At 38.0% G+C, this 22114-nt stretch overlaps 2 protein-coding genes across 3 annotated transcripts in view; both read right to left on the bottom strand.

Annotated features, from left to right (window-relative positions):
* The window catches only part of Pten (phosphatase and tensin homolog), a 74885-nt gene extending 53382 nt beyond the window's left edge, over positions 1 to 21503 (bottom strand). The window contains exons 1-2 of one of the 2 annotated variants that reach the window (XM_042273592.2): positions 21080 to 21503; positions 5007 to 5091 (exon numbers count right to left, since the gene is read on the bottom strand). In XM_042273592.2, coding sequence (XP_042129526.1) covers positions 5007 to 5091; positions 21080 to 21158 — 164 coding nt within the window. In that variant the 5' untranslated portion in view covers positions 21159 to 21503. Of the gene's footprint in view, positions 1 to 5006; positions 5092 to 20008; positions 20130 to 20991 lie in introns of both variants that reach the window. The other variant, XM_076562329.1, reaches the window with a different exon arrangement.
* A 474-nt stretch (positions 21504 to 21977) lies between these two features.
* On the bottom strand, positions 21978 to 22089 carry Mldhr (mitochondrial lactate dehydrogenase regulator). The gene is given in 2 exon segments (XM_076562338.1): positions 21978 to 22034; positions 22036 to 22089. Coding segments are annotated over 2 exon segments (96 nt in total). The 5' UTR covers positions 22075 to 22089.
* Between the last annotated feature and the right edge of the window lie 25 nt (positions 22090 to 22114).

Genomic DNA, 22114 nt, shown 5'->3' with positions numbered 1-22114 from the left:
CCTCTCTGTTAGTCCCGCCTATACGTCCTGCCCAGCCACTGACCAATCAGTGTTTTATTTATTGACCAATCAGAGTAATTTCACATACAGACCATCCCACAGCACCAGTCTGTTAAAGACTGCTTAGATTTAGAAACAGGGCACTTTCATCTTGGCCTACGGGACAATGTAAATGCACAAATCAAAAAGTAATGAACTATTAGAACAAAGAGTGGTTTCGTACTACCCCTAGCTCAGGGCAAGACCTTAGTGCAAGAAATAGACAGGAAAAAGAGAAAAACTATAGTGGAGTGGAGATATTCTTTATTTCCCTCCCTTGGGCAGTCTTGACCTGTCCTCCATCAGTGTTAATCCCTTAGAGTGAGTAAATCATCTGCAAATAAGAAAGCACACAAGGTTCCAGCTAGGCGGTGGTGGCACACCAGCAATTGGGAGACAGAGGCAAGTGGATCTCTATGAGTTTGAGGCCAGCCTGGGCTACAGAGTGAGTTCCAGGACAGAGAAACCTCGAAAAACAGAAGAGAGAGAGAGAGAGAGAGAGAGAGAGAGAGAGAGAGAGAGAGCGCGAGCGAGCGCAAAGCTACTTGGTTCATTTCTCCATTTTCATTGTTTATATCAATCCCTGATTTCAAATGGAAAAGTTAAATATTTGTCTCAAATTCTCAAATATGAAATTTCAATCATCATAACACTATACATCACAAACCTTTAATCACAGGACAATTTAAGCATGAAGATATTTGCAATTTAAGTTCACTTTACTCCAGAAGATGATATAGTACAATAACAAAGAATAAGTTTTATACAGTATTTCTTGTTTGGGGGAAATCATAAGAAAAACATGTAATTAGGTAAAAGAAAATATGGTGGTATTTTATTTGTACTGAAATGTGATTTTCATTGTATGTTAATAAATAAAGTTGCCCAGGGGTCAGAGCTATTAGAGCCATAGCAAGAGCGTAGTGGTGGTAGCGCATGCCTTTAATCCCAGCACTTGGTAGAAGAGCTAGGTAGATCTCTGTGTGTTCAGGGATACAGCCAGCATTGGAGACATACACCTTTAAGACCTGGAGGGCTGTACTCACAGGCAGTGACAAGGCAGTCATGTGTTTGGGTTTATAACCAATGAGAAGGCAGAACAGAGAGACTATTTAAAGACAGACACACAGGAAGTAGCTCTCTTTCGGGGAGGTAGGAGCACCGCAGGAGGTAAGATTTTAGCTCTGAGCTCTGACCTCTTGGCTTTCTCTTTTACACTGGTTCTGTGTTTCTTATTTTAATAAGACGGTTGGTTACATCTACAAGAAAAATACTTAAAATATCCTTTGGAAGCCCCACTAGACAAAGTGAAGAAAGTTCAACTGAAAAAAGTTTTATTAATAAAAGAGCAATGATGTTATGGTTTGAATCTGAACCCCCACATAAGGAGCCTTTTGGAAGTAAAATGTGGCTGACAGAAATCAGTCACTAGGGGCAGGTATCTGAAGAATCCTCTAGTCCCTGCTTCCTGTTCACTACCATGAGGAGCCGACTGCCACACAGTCCTTCCACCATGAATTTCTGCTGCAAGTTCCTGATGCCATGGATGGATGAATGGAGTGCTCCACCCTGCCTTCTCAACCGGGACAGACTGAAATCCCTCTCAAACCATGAGGCAAACTAAAACTCTCTTCCAATACCTGTTTCCGCCAGGTGATTTGGTGACAGAAGCCAACAGTAACTAATATAAAAGGTATATGAAAATTAAAATATTTCTACTGAGAGTTATCAACTTTAAAGCAGAAAAGATGGTTACTGATTATTGCTAATATCACCAATATAGTGTAAACAAGCTCAAGTAATCAGTCATCTAGTTGTTGAACACAGATACTCTTTGGAAAGGTCAATCATAAAGCCATGTTAATTAAAAGTTATTTGCAAGGGCTGACATGGTGGTGCACACCTTTAATCCCAGCACTTAGAGGCAGGGGCAAGCAGATATCTGTGAGCTCAAGACCAGACTGATCTACATAGGGATTTCCAGGCTAGCCAAGGCTACTTACGTGAGACCCTCTCTCCAGAAAAAAAACACACACACACAAAATATTATTTGTAGTCATTTTAGTGTGTAGGAAAAGTATTATCTTCCTTCCTAGTCACTATTCATCCTTTACTAAAACAGAGGGCAGGGGGCTGGTAAACAGAAGCTATCCATGCCTTACTGATCATTTATCTTACAAAACAAACAACAAAATCCATCAAGGAGCATAGTTTTATACACAGCTAATTTTCCATGCTGCTATGCTAAAAACATTATAAAAGGTGGCAAAATCAGCTGGCTAAAAGAACAACTAGCTAGTCCAGTGATGGTGGCTCACGCCTTTAATCCCAGCACTTGGGAGACAGGCCAGCCTAGTCTACAGAGCGAGTCCTAGGACAGGCTCCAAAGCTACACAGAGAAACCGTCTTGAAAAAAACAAATGAACGAACGAACAAAAAAAAAAAAAAAAGAAAGAAAGAACTAGCTAAATAATCCAGATAAGAACTTCTTAAGAAAAACATCTGAGGCCGGGGGTGGGGGGGTGGGGGGGGGGTGGCGCACGCCTTTAATCCCAGCACTCGGGAGGCAGAGGCCAGCCTGGACTACCAAGTGAGTCCCAGGAAAGGCGCAAAGCTACACAGAGAAACCCTGTCTCGAAAAACCAAAAAAAAAAAAAAAAAAAAAAATCTGACAAAGTCCATAAGGCTAAATAAAACAAACTAGATAGATAAAGCTAGACAGAATTCATTTCAGTCTTGGTTATTAATTACAAAATGAACATGCAAATCTCTAAATTTGCAAGCATAAGAATTATGAAGCCAGAAGATTCAGGACCAAACTACCTTCCCAACACAACATATTCTTGGTTGAGTTATTATTGTATAGGGTCTAATAATCAGTGGTAAAGGTCTAGAAACTGGAATTTAACAATAACCTAAAAGATGATCAATCACCACCACCCCCGGGGCGTTGGTGGCACACACCTTTAATCCCAGCACTTGGGAGGCAGAGGCAGGCGGATCTCTGTGAATTCAAGGCCAGCCTGGGCTACAGAGTGAGTTCCAGGACAGGCTCCAAAGCTACACAGAGAAACCCTGTCACACACACACACACACACACACACACACACAAAAGATCAATCACCCTCAATAATTTATACTTAACAGAAACTAATATAAAATTAACATGCCAGATTACTCAGAAGAACCTTACATGGCCAGGAAATTTCCTCTCTACTCCAAGTATTCGTGCCCTTATTTGATTCAGCTGAAGTACTAATTTGGCTTGGTTAAATTGGTCCTTGGTTGAAAATAAAATTGATGTGAAATAGCTCATCTTATGAGGCATTACACACAGGGCATAAACAATTCTGCATCAAAGCAGAAAATAAATTATCTGGTGACCCATATCTGGCCAGACTGCTCATTTACCATATTCTGCAACTCGAGATTCCAAACTGTCCTCTGTTCCTTTTTCTAGGGCCTATTTCATCTTCTCTAGGTCATCACTCCCAAGCTGCTGCTCCTAGGGCCTGTCATGTGAAGGAAGTACCCTTCTGCGGTGTGATATTTTGACTGCACTCTGACGCTCCGGAGACTGACAATATTTGTCTGAATCAGAGGGCAGAGCTAGCTACTAGCTGACCAAAATTAACCACGGAGGTTTCAGAGAACTGAGGACAGACAGACACAGAAAGCAGTAGGATGGAACTGAGAGAGGGTCTCTGGCCCTTTTGGATGGAGGAACGATCATTCAGCTTCTTACCCTGATATCTGACTCCTGAGATTTTATTATTTAAAGAATAAGAAGATGAACACTTGACCCTTCCACTATGTTCTATCTAATTATGAGAAGGCAAATGCATTTCCCTATTTTTTAAATTTTTAAACAGTACCTCTAACAGTACAACCTAAAGTTCAATGGAAACTACAAAGTGGTACAGGGGTTTGGGGGTTTGTTTTGGTAGATTTTATAGTGAAACTTCAGCCTGAACAAAACATAAATAATACTATAATAAATATCTAAATGAGCACAACTTAGTAACAATTAACCACTTGGGAAAACTGATAGCTAACTCATACAAAGGTATAAAATCATATATTAATACACCATTACAAAGGCATTCTACAGCTGCATACTACTTTGTAAGTTACAAAGTGATTTCCCACCTATTTAAATCCAGATAATCACGAAGTAGTTAAAAGTCCCAGGAAAGATATTATGAATACAAAGGAAATAATCCAGAATTTTAACTTTTAATTCCATTCAAGTACTTCAAAACCAGCATAGCAAATATAGCAAAACCCAATATTAATGAATTATTAAAATACCACTGTAGTTTGTACTAAAAATTTGATGTTCATTTACATGTATTTTAATTCTGAAATTAGGAAATATATTAAGACTAATTTGCCCAACAGGCAATTTCATATATTCTTAGGTCATAAAGTATTTTTAACTGGGCCTTGAGAAACACTTTTCTGAATTACATGACAATTTCACTTGGAAAATTATGTTAATTATAAAACTCTTAATTTGGTCTTTCATATATCCAACAATTCCCTTTTAGAACCACTGTATCAAACACTATTATATGATGTTTTACATAAACATACACAACTTATCAGTCACCCACACCTCAGTGTGAATAACTAAATAACCTACTCAAGGCCGAACCCAAATGTAAAATAAAAAACCTGTACTGTAATAGAAGCCAGGCACTAACCTGGTCAGAGGTATCCTATCAAATACAAAAAATTATATCACGTAAACACATGATTATATATGAAGTCAGTTCTTATCCAGGGAATTGCGACCTACTGAGAGCTATCAGGTGCTTTAGGTTAAAAAACTTTCAGAGTACTATCATAACAAAACAAAGTCTACATCATAATGTACATACTGTTCTGTGTTTTAGGAATATTTTCTAAACAAGACACATCAAATGGTTTATTAACATATAAAATAGAAAATCAAGAGTTCTTACCTTACTACATCATCAATATTGTTCCTGTATACACCTTCAAGTCTTTCTGCAGGAAATCCCATAGCAATAATATTTGGATAAATATCTGAGTATTTAAGTTAAGGAAATACCTAAAATATGCAACTATACAAAAATTCATGCATTTTAAAACATTGCTTCCCCCACTATAACTATAATTATAAAAGGTTGTCAACTGTATTTGTCTGCAACCTACTATGTGTAATAAATACTGATAAACACATCACTCTAAAAAAGATTTTCAAATCAATTTTACAACAAAATACTGTTAAAAATCCCCTATTTAATACCTTGAAAATAAGCCTAAAGCTGGGTATAATACAGGCCTATAATCCCAAGACTCAAAAAGCTTTCAAATTGGAGGCTATCCTTGGACATGGAACAAATTTCAGATGAACCAGATACAGCGAGAAACTGTCTCAAACATACAAAACAGTAAGTAAGTAAGTAAGGAGCCAGAGGCCTTTAATCCTAGCACTTGGAAGGCAGAGGCAGGTGGATCTGAGTTGGAGGCCAGCCTGGTCTACAGAGTGAGTTCTAGGACATCCAGGGCTACACAAAGAAACCCTGTCCCAACAAACAACAACAAAAACCAAAACATTAAGTAAATAAGAGCTTAAGACAAAAGGTCATCTCCGTATTTACAATGTTAAGGAATAGAAGGAAAATGAAACCCCCATATTTTGTAAATCATACACAGCTAATGTGTCAGGGTGAACTCAAAACCAAGAACCTGGAGCAGCCTGAAAAGACAGTACAACTTCTCATTTCTCCTGGCTAACAATGATTGGAGCAGTAAGAAGTAAATACAGACTCATGAAGACAGAGCTGACTGTCCCGACTGTCCCTAGAGCTGTATAACCTGAATAAGTCACTCACCATCCTTCGACTATTCTACACAATGACTGAGCTGGAAGAGATAACCTCGAAGACCTCTAGCCCCTGCCACTTGTGAGGTCATAATACGCAATTGAGGTTTAAGTCTAGTTACTTTCTTCTAATCAATTAATCAGTACTTAGCATGCCCATTAGTCTCAATTCTGTTACACAGCAGTTAATATAAAAATAAACCTCTATACTCAGGAAGAATTTCTTTCCAACTAACTAAAAACCCACATCTCTATGAATCTTGCCCATCTTTCCTGTTCTCACTTACTCTGATGTTCCACCCATCCTCTCTCATCTCGTGATTACCTATCAGACTTTTCACATCAACTAATCCACGCTGCCTCCTTTAAAACAGCCACTAAAGATCTCTGGCTACATATTCTGGATCTCTTTGCCTCCCACATGTAACTCAGCAATCAATCTCCAAGTCACTGAGAAGGCTGTAGCCATATACACTCCAAGGGCAGAGCAACATCTATGATGGCCAAGTATCTTTAACACCAACTCACAAAGCCTTTAGGTGAAAATGTTAACTTACAGGAATAATAGAGATGGCTAACTGACATCATGCAAGAGTAAATGAGACAAATTAAAAATTCTGCAGGACATGACCTAGCCATCTTCAGCAAGTCAAGTTACAGCCTTAAGGTTCCTAATTTCTTAAGTGCATGTATAGAAATATATACTTTAATAACATTTTCTGTGCCAGGAACAAATTTTGTCACTGTAAGAACACATAAATTCACCTCAACCAAAAAAGAATTAGAAAAGTTCCAAAATAAAATTATTATCATTTAAATATCACAAATATTACCTGTCATCTATTATTCTAAATTAGGAAAAGAGTCACACCTAAAAATATAGCTCTTCTTTAATTACTAAAATGTGCTAGTTATATTATGTTCAGTAATGAGGAAAAAAAGCAAGCAAGGAGAGATCTAACCAAGACAAAGCAATACAACTTCTGAGTTGTTTTTTAAAAAGATTCAATTTTTTGAGCATCAACTTAAGAAAAATGGAAATACAAGCAAAAGACTGAGTCACCAGAATAGAGGCCTGAACCAAGGTTCTATACAACACCGAGAAAAAAAAAACACATAAACATGTATGCACACATTAAAGATGGAAATAAACTAAGCTTTACTGAACAATACAACTAAGAACTGAATTTTATTAAAAGAAAAAACAATTATCATCATGTTCAGTGAATGTTACTACTTTTCTCCTTCTAGAAAAGCATAGAACCAAGTCTCTTGAAATGTGGTCATTCTATCTAGAACTAACTTCAAATTTAGCTTTGGGCTCTGAATACTAATGAAATGAACAAGTTGGCAAAAGATTGGGTTAATCACCTGACCTCTTTTTCTGTTGCTGCTGGTAACTCCAGCATTCTACCTCTGGGCAGTAGCTCCAGCTTAGTGACCCTCCTAAAGAAAACCATTTATCAATAACTACAGATAAATGGATGCTACACACTTACTAAACTCAGCTGGCCCCTCCATTTGTGAAAGCATCCATGTATGTACTGAAGAAAGAGTCTACGCAGTAAGCACTGCCAATGTGAGGCTAAGTCAAGACGGCTGCCCTCAAGGAGCTCCTGTTCTATCAAATAAGACGGGCACAGAGACCTACAGTGGCACTTAAAGTACTACTACATTTTTTAAAACATAAGATGTTTTCAGAGGGAGGAATTAATTCTGCGGAACAAACTGTCACCAAGTGAGTATGATGGCAGGTGACCCTCTCAAGAGCCTTCTTTTGTCATACACATTAGTGACAAACATGTCCCCAACAATAAGTCTTTCTCTACTAATTTAGCCAAAACTGGAAAATTTTTACATTTGCTCTTAACAATCAAAATTAGCCCTTCAAAAGTAAAGTCTTTAAGACTATGTAAAACAGAAAAATTCCAAATGTGTAAACTGGATTAGTTCACTTTACATATGGTTTTAATGTAATACATGTACCCTATACTTCCAGCCTAGAATCACCTAGAAATGACTTAGTTTCTTTTGCAAGTGATATAATTAAGTTGCCCCAACAGATTGTTTTAAACTGAAGAAAAACAACATGAACCAGAAGTAATATATGGGTTTTAAATCAAGAAGACATATATACTGTCACTCATAACTATAGTAAAGAGAATCATATTGATGATTTTATAATTGCCTTGTGTTCATATTGTGAAAGGATTCCTATTCCCACTGAAAGCATTTTAACCATTATAATAAGCTTTATATCTGTGAATTATAAACTATTTCCCAAACTCTGAAATTATATACAAAAATGATAGTCAAAATTCATTTTAGAGTATGAAGTTCTCTATGACATTTTAACTATATTGATAGGTTAAAAGTATAAGTCTTTGGTGCATGCTTAAATAGACAAATGCCTTACTTTCAGAAATTTACTAGAGGGGTACAATTTTGGTAAAAAATAATAATTACTATCACTGTGAGAGAAAGCACCTTTGTAATAAGTAATCTTCATGTTCAAAAAAACATTTTAAAAATGTAGAAAATAGCCAGGCAGTGGTGGCTCATGCCTTTAATCCCAGCACTCGGGAGGCAGAGCCAGGCAGATCTCTGTGAGTTCGAGGCCAGCCAGGGCTACCAAGTGAGCTCCAGGAAAGGTGCAGCTATGCAGAGAAACCCTGTCTCGAAAAACCAAAAAAAAAAAAAAAAATTGTTAAAAAAGTAGAAAATAGTTAAGCTAAAATTTTGAAGAAAAACTGAAGAAAGTCAACCTTTTCCACTGACAATAAAGTGCCGCAACATATCAAGTCTGGCTTAGGTACGGCAGGACACTCCTGTAACTCCAGGAGGTAGAGGCAGGAGGAGTTTCAGGCAACTGGAACTACACAGTGAGGTCCTAACAGAAAGGAAGAGAGAGGAAGATAAAAAGTTCAGTATCAGCCGGGCGGTGGTGGCGCACGCCTTTAATCCCAGCACTCGGGAGGCAGAGGCAGGCGGATCTCTGTGAGTTCGAGGCCAGCCTGGGCTACCAAGTGAGTTCCAGGAAAGGCACAAAGCTATACAGAGAAACCCTGTCTCGAAAAACCAAAAAAAAAAAAAAAAAAAAAAAGTTCAGTATCAAGAAGACAAAAATACCAATGAAACAGAAGGAATATAAATGAAAATAATGAGACAGGAACCCTTTTAAGACTCCACATTATCCAAACACTAAGTAAGAAGAATAGGTAATTATTTCTAACCTTTCAGTATTTGGGTAGAAGCCTCACTTAATGTAAGAAGGATATTTTGATACACACTGGCTTCCTACGCAAAAAGGCCCTGAAGTTTCATGGCCTCTAACTCAGACTTGACCAAAGGGAAAGTCATTGCAGTCAGTGTCCCGAAACTGTACTAACAGTTCCTCCTCCTCACTGGCACTAACCTGGAAAGGCTGGAGTACCAAAAGTACAGGCCCCAGGCAAAGTTGGGTTTGAGAATACAAATTCAATTATCTAAACTTAAATTATTACTTTTTTATTATAGTAACCATTTGGCACATTAAAAAAAAAAAACCCACCTACTCAATAAAATAAAGGTAAATTAATCTAACAAAAAAAGCTAAGTCAGATGGTGGTGGCTCACACCTTTAATCCCAGCACTTGGGAAGCAGAGGCAGGTACATTTCTGTGAGCTCAAGTCCAGCCTGGTCTACAAGAGCAAGTTCCACGACAGCCAGGGCTACTTAGTGAGACCTTGTCTTGAAAAACCAAAACCAACCAAACAAACAAAAAACTAAAATTCATCTGATTCTATCAAGGCATTTTAAAGACTTCTATATAGTATAGCTAACATCAAGTTCATAAAGGTGAAAACGTTTAAATTAGAAACAATTTCTGTAGTGGCTTAAGAAGCAAGAGAAAAATGTTTAAATGAGGAAGTTCTTTTATATACAGATCAGAATAAAATTGTGGGAGAAAAAAAAGCACAGGACTTGAAAAAATACTTGAAGCAAACATTTTAAAGTTACTTATTAAATCACTTCCCTCACTGATTTCATATTATCAATTCTTACGTAACTTGTTAGAAATCCTAACTTGAAAACCCCAAAATTTTGTGTAATTTAGTATCTCAAGCGAAAACAACACTTCTACTGAAGCACCCAAACACTCCAGGCTCGCAGCAGCAGCAGCAGCAGCAGCAGCAGCAGCAGCTCTTAAGCAGCCGCTTAGTGGTTTAGGAATAAAGTACAAATGATAACGGACCTTAAGTTTCATTTTTACAAAGGCCAAAACTTAATCTTAGGCCTTAAAAACTGGTAATTACATGATTCCAAAAGCAAAGGTATCAAAACCACTTACTATCACTAAATTATCTTAAGTTTTCCTACACTTGAAGACCAGTGGCAGGGCTAAGCTCCTGGACACTACACAACAATCACAACCTGTGACCTCTTCAGTAGTAAAAAGCAAACACCCTTAATAAGGACCTTCGAATATTTTCAAACACACAGAATTGTGACCACCACCTGGATATAAACACAGTTTAGTATACTGTTATTTCATGCAAATCCCCTATAAATTAGTCCACAATAACTACGCAAGACACTGGGAATGTGTCTGCCACCCTCAAAAGGCAACATGAAAACACTAACAAAATATTTTTCCATCACTGACTTTTATTAGAACCTAAAACAGCAACCAACATGCCTAAATGAAAATCTCAAGTTTAAGTTTCATTTTATTTGGAGAAAAAATGTACTTAATAATAAGCAAGCAGTTTTGGTTTTTTGTTTGTTTGTCTGTTTGTTTGTTTGTTTGTTTTGGCTTGGCTTGGTTTTTAAGTTTTCTAAGACAGGGTCTCCTGTGGCCCAGGGCGGGCTTCAACTTACTATGTAGCCAAGGATGACTGAACTTTCAATTTTCCTGAAGACACCTCCCATCTGCTGAGATTACATGCCATATATGCACACCTGGTAGTGACTCTGTTTATAAAAATAAGACAATTGTGTTTCTATCACTTTGTTTTAAATATTTTCTTCAAAAATATTAGTATAATTCACTGATAAAGAATTATCGATTAGCTGATAGTCTATTTTAGTATCTGACTTAAAAATAAAATCTAACAAAACTGCTAAATGCCAATTTTTCACTATAAATAGTACTTGTTATTGAGCAAATGCACAAAAAACTTTGATCAGGGTTGGGGATTTAGCTCAGTGGTAGAGCACTTGCCTAGCAAGCGCAAGACCCTGGGTTCAGTCCTCAGCTCTGGAAAAAAAAAAGAAAAAGGAAAAACTTTGATCAATTAATAGTACAACAATAACATAGGTAACTATGCAAATATAAACCACATCATTCAAAATAAGTAACAGTAGCATCATAGCAAGCCAATAATCCTGGATTCAAAAAGGACATCAACAGAGCTATGCCCCTTTAGTGTGAAAAGTTTATTCAAATTGCTTCTCTTTCACTTTAATTTCAACACAGCAAAAATACTCCAAAGTAAATGAAATTAACATATCAAAAGTATTTTGCTCCTGGAATAGTAATACAAGCTTATAATCATAGCCCTTGAGAGGCTGAAAAAATCGTATGTGTATAGTTGAGTTTCAAGGCAGCATGGGCTAGAGAATCAGAAACTGTCTCACATATAATATTTTATATAAATATATATAACATATTATATACTATATATAATGTGTTATCTTACATAAGTAATATAAACATTAAGTATTAAATATGTAATAGATTTCTTAGAAGTAAATTTAGGTGGAGGCATTTCAAGGCTCTATAGTTCAATTTTTTTTATAGTGATTTTTGTAAAATCTGAATCATAAAAATTCCTATTTGTCTCCTTAAGACCACCCTAAGGAATATAGTAAGAGAAAAAAAATGGATAAATCTTTATAGGTAAATAAATTTTTTGACAATTTCAATTATGAGGCAATATGCAAATTGTTCAAAAAGACACAAGACACTTAAGTTCACCATGAATTATAAAACAATATTAAATTTTGAAGTTTAAAAAAAGGTGATTTTTCTCTTAGTAATCTTTTTATAAAAGGAATTTTCTTGAGTAAGCAAATGACTTTTTAATTCATAGACTTAATCACCATCAATCTATTCAGTTGAATTAAAGCAATGATTAATATTTGCTTTTCTTGGTGAATATGAGGCTATTTTAACAAGTCGTGCTAGTTTCAAAATATTGATTAGTATATCTAAACATCCCCACTTCACGTCAAGAATCAAAATTCTAAATTAATACTTGAATGTCCTAAGAATTTAAAAAGGCCTTGACATTTTATTCTGTGTAGAGTGAATAGAATTGTGATTTCTAAAAATAAACCAAGAAATTCAATGTCCTTTTTATTCCTGTGGTTTCTTTGCATCTCTAGACTAATTGAAAATTGCATCCCCAATTCAGAAAAACTTCATGGCGATTTCAGTTTTTATTTTAGGTGAGTAAAACACTTTAATACAAGTAGGCTGCCAGCAATAGAAGCTCAGAAAGGAGCATGCATCCGAGTATTTCAGTCAAGTAGCCCCATCCTCATCCGGAAAATGTAATGCTTTTTGTTATTACTTGTCAGAAATTTGCCACTTAACATCAGCACATTTAATTTCATCCGATCTGAAGAAACAAGGTTTAGAGTAAAAGTCTAAGACAAAAGAAAATGTTAAACAACAGTAACGGTAAAGATTCTAGCAGCAAAGTAACTCCCTAACCGATTACAGAGAAAACTGTTCAAACATGAATAAAAGAATTTTTTTTTTCTTTTAAGAGTCTGACTCTAGAACTCATAGTATAGTAGTATGAGGTTACCCAGGCTAGCCTCAAACATAAAACAATCCTCCTGCCTCAGCTTCGAGAGTGCTGGAATTACAGGCTTGAGTAACATACCCAACTTTACCTGCTTCCTTTTAAGTACACCCTCTTCCTGGATTCTCTGGGATACCCTTCTGAACAGCGATTCACACAGGGTTTCCTAGGAACAAGTTGAACCTTTCTAACAAAGGTCCAAAAATCTCACAATGCAAAAAGACATGAGATGTTGTCAAATAAATCATTTTCTTATTAGGTAAATCTGTAGTGGACAAAGTTCTTATAAAAAACATAAGCCCCACAACAGTCAGAAAAACTAGTTAGGCCCAGCTCCACCATCTAGTAACAATGAGACCTTCTTGGGTCCACAATCTAAGGCAAAGGTACTACACTTACATATCAGACACTTCATCTAGCATTTGAGAGATGCCATGTCCTGCAGATGGCTAAGTGGGGTCGAGTCTTCTGCCACCTCAGTTATGACCATGCCACTAAAATGTATCCGGATATTACCAAAAGCTCCAGATGAAGGAGGAGGGGACCCTCCTGACTGAGCACACTATACTCTGAAAACACCACATACTTCTAACAAAAACAAACACCTACAAATCACAGCTTTACCTCATAAAGATGGAAACTGGGGCAGCAACTTAAGTTGTATTTGGGGTCTGGCTAATGGCAAGCTATATTCTTTGCATCAAGCAGGCTAGGCTGCCTTTCTAATTCACTAGACCTTGTCTACAAAATCAACATATTTCTTATGTCAGGCTAGTTAGGACTTATATGTCTATTGATAAAATGCACCTATAAATACTATTAGTTCAAATGAATATACTGTGGAGGCTAAGGAAATGGTTCCATGAATAACGCAAGCACTTACTGTGCAAACACAAGGGTCTGAGGGCAGGACCCCAGCACCAATGTAAAGCTGTGGACAGTGGTACACATCTGTAACCCAGCACTGGAGGGCAGAGACAGAAAACAGCCTGTCTAGCCAAACTGGCAAGTCCAGGCTCAAAGAGAGACCCTGTCTCAAAAGATAAGGCAGAGAACATAAGAGGAAGGCACCCACGTTGATTGCTGGCCTACACACACTCATACATACACAGAGTATAACACATCAAGTAAGGTTTGTTTGATGGGAGATAATGTAACACAGAGAAAGACATCCTTAATAATATCTCCCAAAACTTCATTCTAAGAGTAAAAGAAAAACTTAAATGCTCTTTAACCTCTAGTTTAGAATAACACAAATACTCAAAAACAAGTCTCATTAAAGAGAAAAAATTTTAATGGAAAAAAAAACAGCAAAAATTTGCTTCCAACTTAAACATGTATATTGATTTTATGAATCACTTTTAGGAATATATCTTATTTAAAGATACCTGACTTAAAGCAGAATTGCATACCTTGAATAATTACATCCTATTCAAAGATTCCAAAGTAAACAAACAAAATTAGGTCTGTAATTGCTAATTAAAAAAAAAAAACAATGAAGAAACTATTCTACTTCAGCCTGAAAATCTACAGGAATTTTATTACTTTTTAAAGAAACAAAGTTATTCTGCATAGTTCTAACGATACAGCATCTATACACTTGCCTAATAGAGTTACTCAGAAGAGAAAGACAGAAATTGATTTAGACAATGTAGCAGTCAGACATCAAGATATGCAACTCAATTTTACAGCCTGTTACACCAAAAATAGAGCTAAGTTACAAAACTCAGCCAAAAAAAAAAAAAAAAAAAAAAACCCACAAGAACACATAGTCATGAAATAGTCAGAGCAGCATTCACTCTGCAATTCAGTATAAATAAGTAGAAACCCCTCTGGAAATGAAGGTGAAGGTGCTCCATTACTAAGGATACTAAACACCTGAAAGGCCAATACAAGCAAAGTTAGGAGGTCCTGTCCCCCGTCACATGCAGGCAGGCAGATCTTCCTCCCTCTCCTTGGTAACAACAGTGTGGAAGCTTCAGGATGGCTCAGTGGGGTAAAGGCACTTCCTGCAAGCTGAGCAGGCAGAGAGAGCACCATTCCCAGTGGCACTGGAGGAAAGACAGACCCGACTGGCTAAGTCGTCCTCTGACCTCCACATTTATGCCACATTTCCTTCCTCCCACTCCTGACCCCAAAAGAAATGAATGTAATTTTTTTGTTTGTTTGTTTTTGTTTTGTTTTTCGAGACAGGGTTTCTCTGTGTAGCTTTGCGCCTTTCCTGGAACTCACGCTGTAGTCCAGGCTGGCCTCGAACTCACAGAGATCCGCCTACCTCTGCCTCCCAAGTGCTGGGATTAAAGGCGTATACCACCACCGCCCGGCTCTGTAATTTTTAAAATAGAGTAAATGAAGGAAAAAAACATCCCTCTAGATTTTTCTTCCTATTTCAAAGTTCTAGTTATGTGGAAAATCTTGGCCAAACATGAAAATGGGGGCAATATTAAAGGATTAACACCAACTTTAAATTCTTACACTAATTCACTGAAGATTATATTGAGTACATGTCTGTTCTAATAAATGTAAATTGGCAGTTGCATGACTAACCCATAAAGCTGAACTGAAGAGGAAATGCTAATATACCTTTACTGATAAAGAGTTTGCATAACTCTCCTGAATTATACATTAGAAGGTCTATCAGTGGAGAGGATTATTCTTTGTGAAAAGTAACTATGATACTAGCTAAGAATGGCCACGAATTCCAGACAAGCTAGGGCTCCACAGTGAGAACCTGACCCGAAGGAGCAAATATATCATATCTGTATCACAGATCATAGATGCCATGCATATGCTATATAAACACCCACATATTATGTTATAAATTTCAATCATCTATAGCGTACTAAAAAAATTTAATCTTACAACAGATAAAGTTTTAAATTCACTATGCTAAACTAAAACAAAGTTTTCACCTTCCCTTAAAAGTTGAAAGCAAACATTTTCTGCTAAGCATGATTTACTTGCTTTGAGCAACTCTGAGTAAACAGCAAAATTAAATTCCTAAAGGAATCCCCCAATTTAAAAAAAAAAAAAGTCATAAAGTTGCAGGTCTCAAACTGAGCAAAATTCATAAACTCTGCTCACCCCATAAACGAAAATGCAAAATTTATTGACGTATGGGAAATTGCTAAGAGTAGTAGCTATGATTTAAGTATTTACAAAGAGGTAAGGCAGATATACCATGGTAAGGGCATTGTTTATGTTGTTTGTTGTTTGTTCAGACAGGGTCTCACTGTGGATCTCCCTGTGTGGAACAGGATGGCCTCAGGCTCTATAGTCAGTCCAGCTGCACTAGGACTTAGAAAAATCCTGCCTCCTCCTTGCTGGAATTAATTTATCAAGATAAACTTTTGTGGTGGGTACCATTATCCTTCCCTTATTTCAGGTAAAATAAGACTGAGAAGAGCTAAATAGCACAGAGTCATCCAGCTACTAAGTGACAGCTCCAAGATTACAGCAACCCCACCTGGCCCCCAGTCCACCATTGGCTGCCTAAAACTAGGATGAAACAATGTATAACCTCAGAGTGTAGACAAAACCAGCCATATTTTGATGTAATTTAAAAGAATCATGTTCTAAAACAACCTCCAAAAAGACTCAATCATGTTTAAAATGACCTTCAAAGCAGTCTGTTCTTTAAGGAGAAATTTCATTTTCTAGAATAATAGGAGTTTGTTAACTTTATTCTCACATACACACAGAAAATTCAAATATTTATAAGTTAGCGTCACTGTTCATATTTAAAGTGTTGGCTTCGATTTTAACTATTTGACTAATTAGACAAAACAACACATTTACAGTCTTTCCCAGACCGTATCTATGCAGGTCAAGAACATTCTTTTGCTAGCAGATTCACCTGCAATACCCATTCTCCAGAGTTTCAATACTACCCACAAGTCTAAGGCTGTGCAGACATCCACAAATGTCCTAACGCCAACTGTTGCAACGGAAGAGTGAACAAAACTGAAACTTCCCAGACAAAACTCAATTCATTCCTAAGTCACGTTTACTCTGATAAGAACATTTCCCTAAGAAACAGCCTTTGTTCCAGTACAAATTATTTTAAAAGATGAAACTGCTAGTACCCCTTCTGCAACCAAGGAAGAGAATACAAAATTAGAAGGTAAAGCAACAAATCCAATATTCTAATTTCATCTTTCCCAGTACATTCAATACAAACAGAACCAATAAAATATTCCCATATCAAAACATCTTCAAGCACCTAACTAAGAAAGTTATGACAGTAGCATGGCCTATAAAAAGGATGAGTAAATGTTATTTCATTTGTACTCAATATCATAGTTATCTCCAAAAGCAACTGCATCAATTTCAAAACTACCAGATACAAAGCAACTACCAAAAATACTGAATATTTACAGAAATCATTTCTGATATAACCATACAATGTCCTAAATCATGAACTTTAGAACAAATCCTTGTAACTTCTTAAATGTAGATCACAAAACCAATTCTCCAATGCTGGTTCTGAAAATCAAGTTTATCTACTGGGTGAAAAAAAAGGGAACAAAACTCGGGAGTCATCAGCTCAGTGCAGTAAAACTTCTGTTTTATGAGCCAGTAGTTTCTACCGGAAAAGAAAAAAAGAAGACAAACAAACAAACAAACAAAACGCTATCCAATAAATTTCTTAAGCTATATTAATAACTAGTACTGTCTTCTGGAAGGAACTAAATACTTCTAAGATGGAATAGGCCTAACATTTCATGGAAATAAAAAAACTATCCTATGTACACAGGCTTCTAAATTTATCTTTACCAACTCTGAATTCACATACATTATCAATATAAAAACACTGTCTATATTTTGGGCTTACTAAAAAGACTGAGACACAAAATGAAATACTGAAAACTGAATATTTACTGAAATGAATGTCCAAACTTTGTTTTTTCTTTTCCTACATGAACTATTTTCTTATCAAGTCATCAAAGTGACTATTTTAGAAGTGGCCTAAAAATTGTTAAATACTGTTAAGGTATGAACAAATGAACAAACAGCAAACAAAGACAAATTTCAAGCTGTAACATTTGAAAGTAAGAATTGAACTCATTGCCAGAAGGTAAGCTAGTTCATAATACTTAGGTATATATTTTATGTAATTATGAGAAATTAGACATAATGTTCCACACAAAAATTATAATATACTATCTGCCTTTCTCCTGTTACTTAAATAAAAATTTTAAAGGCAATGAATCGCCATTTTCTAAAATCAAGTATAAAACTAACATGGTTGTATGTTATATTTAACTTGAATTACTTAATCTTTATTTAATATTTTAAAAGCAATCTAAGTCTGCATCACTATACTGTGTCAACTTTTACAATTGACAGTAATGAAATTTCTTTTCCTTATATTGAATTATACATAACTGAAAATTACTCGTTTTGACGCATTTTACTCTTAAGTAAGTTTTAGGGAAAATGAAATTTGCAACTTATACAGCAATTACGTAGTCACGTTTTTCAAGAAAGAAACAAATGACTATGAAAAATGCAAGACAAAGATTGTAGGCTCTGCTTAAAAAAAAAACAACCTAGAATTGCTTTCAACAATCACTTGCCTTTAAGAAAACAGCTAACATTAATAATCACTACAAGGTACTAATATTCCCATAATCAGTATTTGAAAGGATGCACATCTACCAAACAAAAAACTGTAAAGAAGCCTGAGCTCTGCATGTGCTTTAAAGACATGAAATCGTGCAATCTCACAGTTAGCCTATTTTCTAGACTAAGAATAAAACCCAACCAACAAATTCTTACAAAAATTCAATTTTGCAATGGATTTTAAAACTCATTTTCCTCAACTTTCCTCAGAAAGTACATCATTGTTGACCCTTCTTTAGCAAATAAAAACATCCCACCTACTACTTTCATAAAGGAATTTAACTTGGCCAGCTTCGATGCCAACACTGACCAGTACAAGTCTTCAATGAGCATTTTAATTTCTGCCCCTAAATACAGAACACACTGATGAAGAATCAAGCAAGCCCTCTGGCTTATTATCAAAATTACTGGGAGGACAACTCTCAGAAGAGCAAGGAGTTCACTGACTCCCCCCCCCCCCCCCCCCCCGACTCTTTTTCATATCAACATCTGGCTCAATAAAACCACAGCTCTAAAAATTAAGTGTTATTAGTCATTTGATGCAGTATTTGATACTGCTTTCCATGCATATCATAACTAAAAGTCCAGTTTTAGAGTTCTAAGTCACATAAATTGCACATGCAGGAGCCTATGTACTATGAAATCAAATAAGGAACTGCAATCATGTCACCGCTCACACATAAAAATTTGGCAAAATAATCTTGAAGTCCAATACCCCTGACAATTTTAAATCAAGTGGGAAAAGCAAAATATAAGTGTGCTGTGGAAATTAAGAGAAGCCTGACAACCAGGCATTCCAGATTTTTCTTTGAATGAGGATCTATTTTTTTTTTAAATTAAATACTGACTAATCCTTTCTATAGCTAGATTACGCTCACTAATTCACACCAACGGTAAACTGCCTTGAAGCAAGTGGTAACTCAGAATTTTCTCCAGTTACCTTTAGGAAAAGGTCAAGTTCATTCTGAGTAACGCTTTTCAATTAATGCAAACTTGAAAATTAAAGATTCCTCTTAAAGTGTATTTTTTTAACTTAACAGAAAATTAGCCTGTTTCTAAAGCCAGTTCTTCAGTGAGTTTCATCCTCATTTCAGAACAAAAACTCAGTCAAAATTAGCTATGCATGTTTTATATGCTGCTAATGCAATCTTTAAAAAAAAAAAATCGAACCTCTTCCAAAAAAAAAAAAAGTCCTCTCCATAATGCTCTAATTATTAGCAGGACATGTATAGACAAGTTGCTGACCTTCTACCTTAAGAAAATGTCTACTGATATTTAATAAGAAATAACTTTTACCAAGAATACCTTATTAACAATTATGCAATTACATAATTTTAACTAAATATTGCTCACTGTCCCAAGTCACATATGAAGAAATTTGGGGTCGTAGCAAAAGGCTCAATAGATCATCTGAGACCAGCAACTTGTGTTTTCACACACCTGACAGACACATCGGCCTCCCAAAAGCTCTCACTATCTGTCAATACTTCCTCCAAAAAAGGAGGGCTCTCTTCCTATCCCTGATCAAAACCAGTACCATACCTGAAACTGCAAAGATAAATGCTTTAAGATAACCACGAACTTTTGAAGTACAAAGGCCTAACTTTTAGACAATCAGAACTATACACCGTTAAAAATTCTTGGGTTTCTGTCTTATTCAACAAGCTGACTCAGTAATTTAAAAAGCTAGCATACCTACAATCTGAAGCCAATGATCCACTCTTGCTAGGATTCCTGGGTATCAGCTGGTTAAATTATACTTGACATTCTATACAAATCAGTGTAAAACCCACGGATAGTCAACGGGTCAGAGCACCTGAAACACAAAAAATATGAGCAGCAAATCCTAGTTCACGATAATACTTAAATTTCATGGAGAGCTGAGGTTTAACCTCTGCAATCATTTGCCACACACAATATCCTTGAACTCACACGGACATCGTCATCTGGGATCAAAAACTATTCAATCTCTATCCTATCACGTCTGGCAAGGCCAATGAATGTAAAATACGACTGAAAGGCAAATTTCATGCCCCATCCCACAATCCCACATCTCACCAGGAAACAAAGATTAAATTAACATAGTTCTATTAAAAGCTCCAATAACACATATTCTGGCACTGTTGATCTCAAACTACAGAACTTCTAAATGTAGCTCCGAAGTTGTAATTACCTCAGTTTAAACACACAAACCTACTTTTACCCTCAAATGTGCACCATCTATGCTGAGGATGACTATGCTTATAAAGTTATGCAAATCAGTCCACAAGTCACATTTTAGAAAAATCTATCAATGCAACCCAGGAAACTAACAATCACTGCAAGATTCTGAGGCAATATGCCTACGTGCAGCGCGGACTTTCATTTTAATCTGATATACACCCTAGATCTAGGGCCTAAGTCACGATCTAATCGAAATATGCTCCAACCTCACAGCGTCTATTTTTTGGTTCCTTTAGAAGGCTTGGATTAACGAGCTCGTTAATCCAATGTACAGTACTCTGCATTCACGGACAATAGGAAAGGACCACAGAGCTAGACAAGAAACCAATCCGTGCCTTGACACTTGCAAGCAGGCATGAGTTCCGTCTAGCTGAACGCTCCCTAGGCTGAATACACTGGAAAAGACACAAAATACACGCTCTAGAAATGTGACCGGTATTAAACGTTATAGTCACCCCAACTACGGAAATTTTTCGCATCCGTCTACTCCAACGTTATCGGAGTGACAGAAAAGCAAAGAGGAACAGCCGCAGAAATGGATACAGGTCAAATCTAAGTCGAATCCATCCTCTTGATATCTCCTTTTGTTTCTGCTAACGATCTCTTTGATGATGGCTGTCATGTCTGGGAGCCTGTGGCTGAAGAAAAAGGAGGAGAGAGATGGCAGAAGCTGCTGGTGGCGAGGCTTCTTCTGCAGGATGGAAATGGCTCTGGACTTGGCGGTCGCTGATGCCCCTCGCTCTGCTGCCGCTTGGCCCTGGACCGCAGCCGGGTAATGGCTGCTGCGGCGGCTGCTGCTGCTGCTGCTGCTGCTGGATGGTTGCAGCGACTGGGCCTGCTTCTCCTCAGCAGCCAGAGGCCTGGCAGCCGAAGCAGCGGAATGGGGAGAAGACGGATAATCCTCGCAGCGGCTGCCTCCTCCGGCGGCCTCCGGAGCCCGGGCCAGGGGGGGTGCGGCGGCGGCGGACGGGAGGCTTAACACCGGCCCGGGTCCCTGGACGTGCCGCCGCCGCCGCCGCCGTGTTGGAGGCAGGAGAAGGGGAGAGAGCAACTCTCCGGCGTTCCCAGCCCTGGCAATGGTGACAGGCGACTCCGACCCCCTCCCCGGAGCCGCGGCCGCCGCCGCCGCCGCCGCCGCTTCTCCCCCCCGCTCCAGGAGCGGGAGGTGCAGCCGCCGAGCCTGCGCCGGCTCCCGCCCGAGCCCACGGCTTCCACCGTCTCTCTCCGAAGCCGCTCAGAGGCTGCCCGGTTAGAAGAGACGACGAGGAGGCGAGGCCCGCCGCCGCTGCCGCCGCCGCCGCCCGGCCGGCTCCCCGAGGGCGCTGCCCCCGCGGCTGCTCACAGGCGCTGAGAGGGGCTCTGGGCCGCGGCCGCCGCCGTCTCTCATCTCCCTCGCCTGCGCCGGGCCTGGCCTCACAGCGGCTCAACTCTCAAACTTCCATCATGGCTGCAGCTTCCGAGAGGAGAGAGCTGAGCGCAGCCGCGTCCCGACGCCCAAGCGCGTATCCTGCCGCAGTGCACAAAGAGTCCCGCCACATCACCGTGCGCCGGCCAGCCCGCCCCCTCCGCCGCCCCGCC

The sequence above is a fragment of the Peromyscus maniculatus genome, chromosome 1, assembly GCF_049852395.1.
Source record: "Peromyscus maniculatus bairdii isolate BWxNUB_F1_BW_parent chromosome 1, HU_Pman_BW_mat_3.1, whole genome shotgun sequence".
NCBI lineage: Eukaryota > Metazoa > Chordata > Mammalia > Rodentia > Cricetidae > Peromyscus > Peromyscus maniculatus.
The sequence above is the reverse complement of the archived record's forward strand: the minus strand, read 5'-3'. Positions and strand labels throughout refer to the sequence as shown.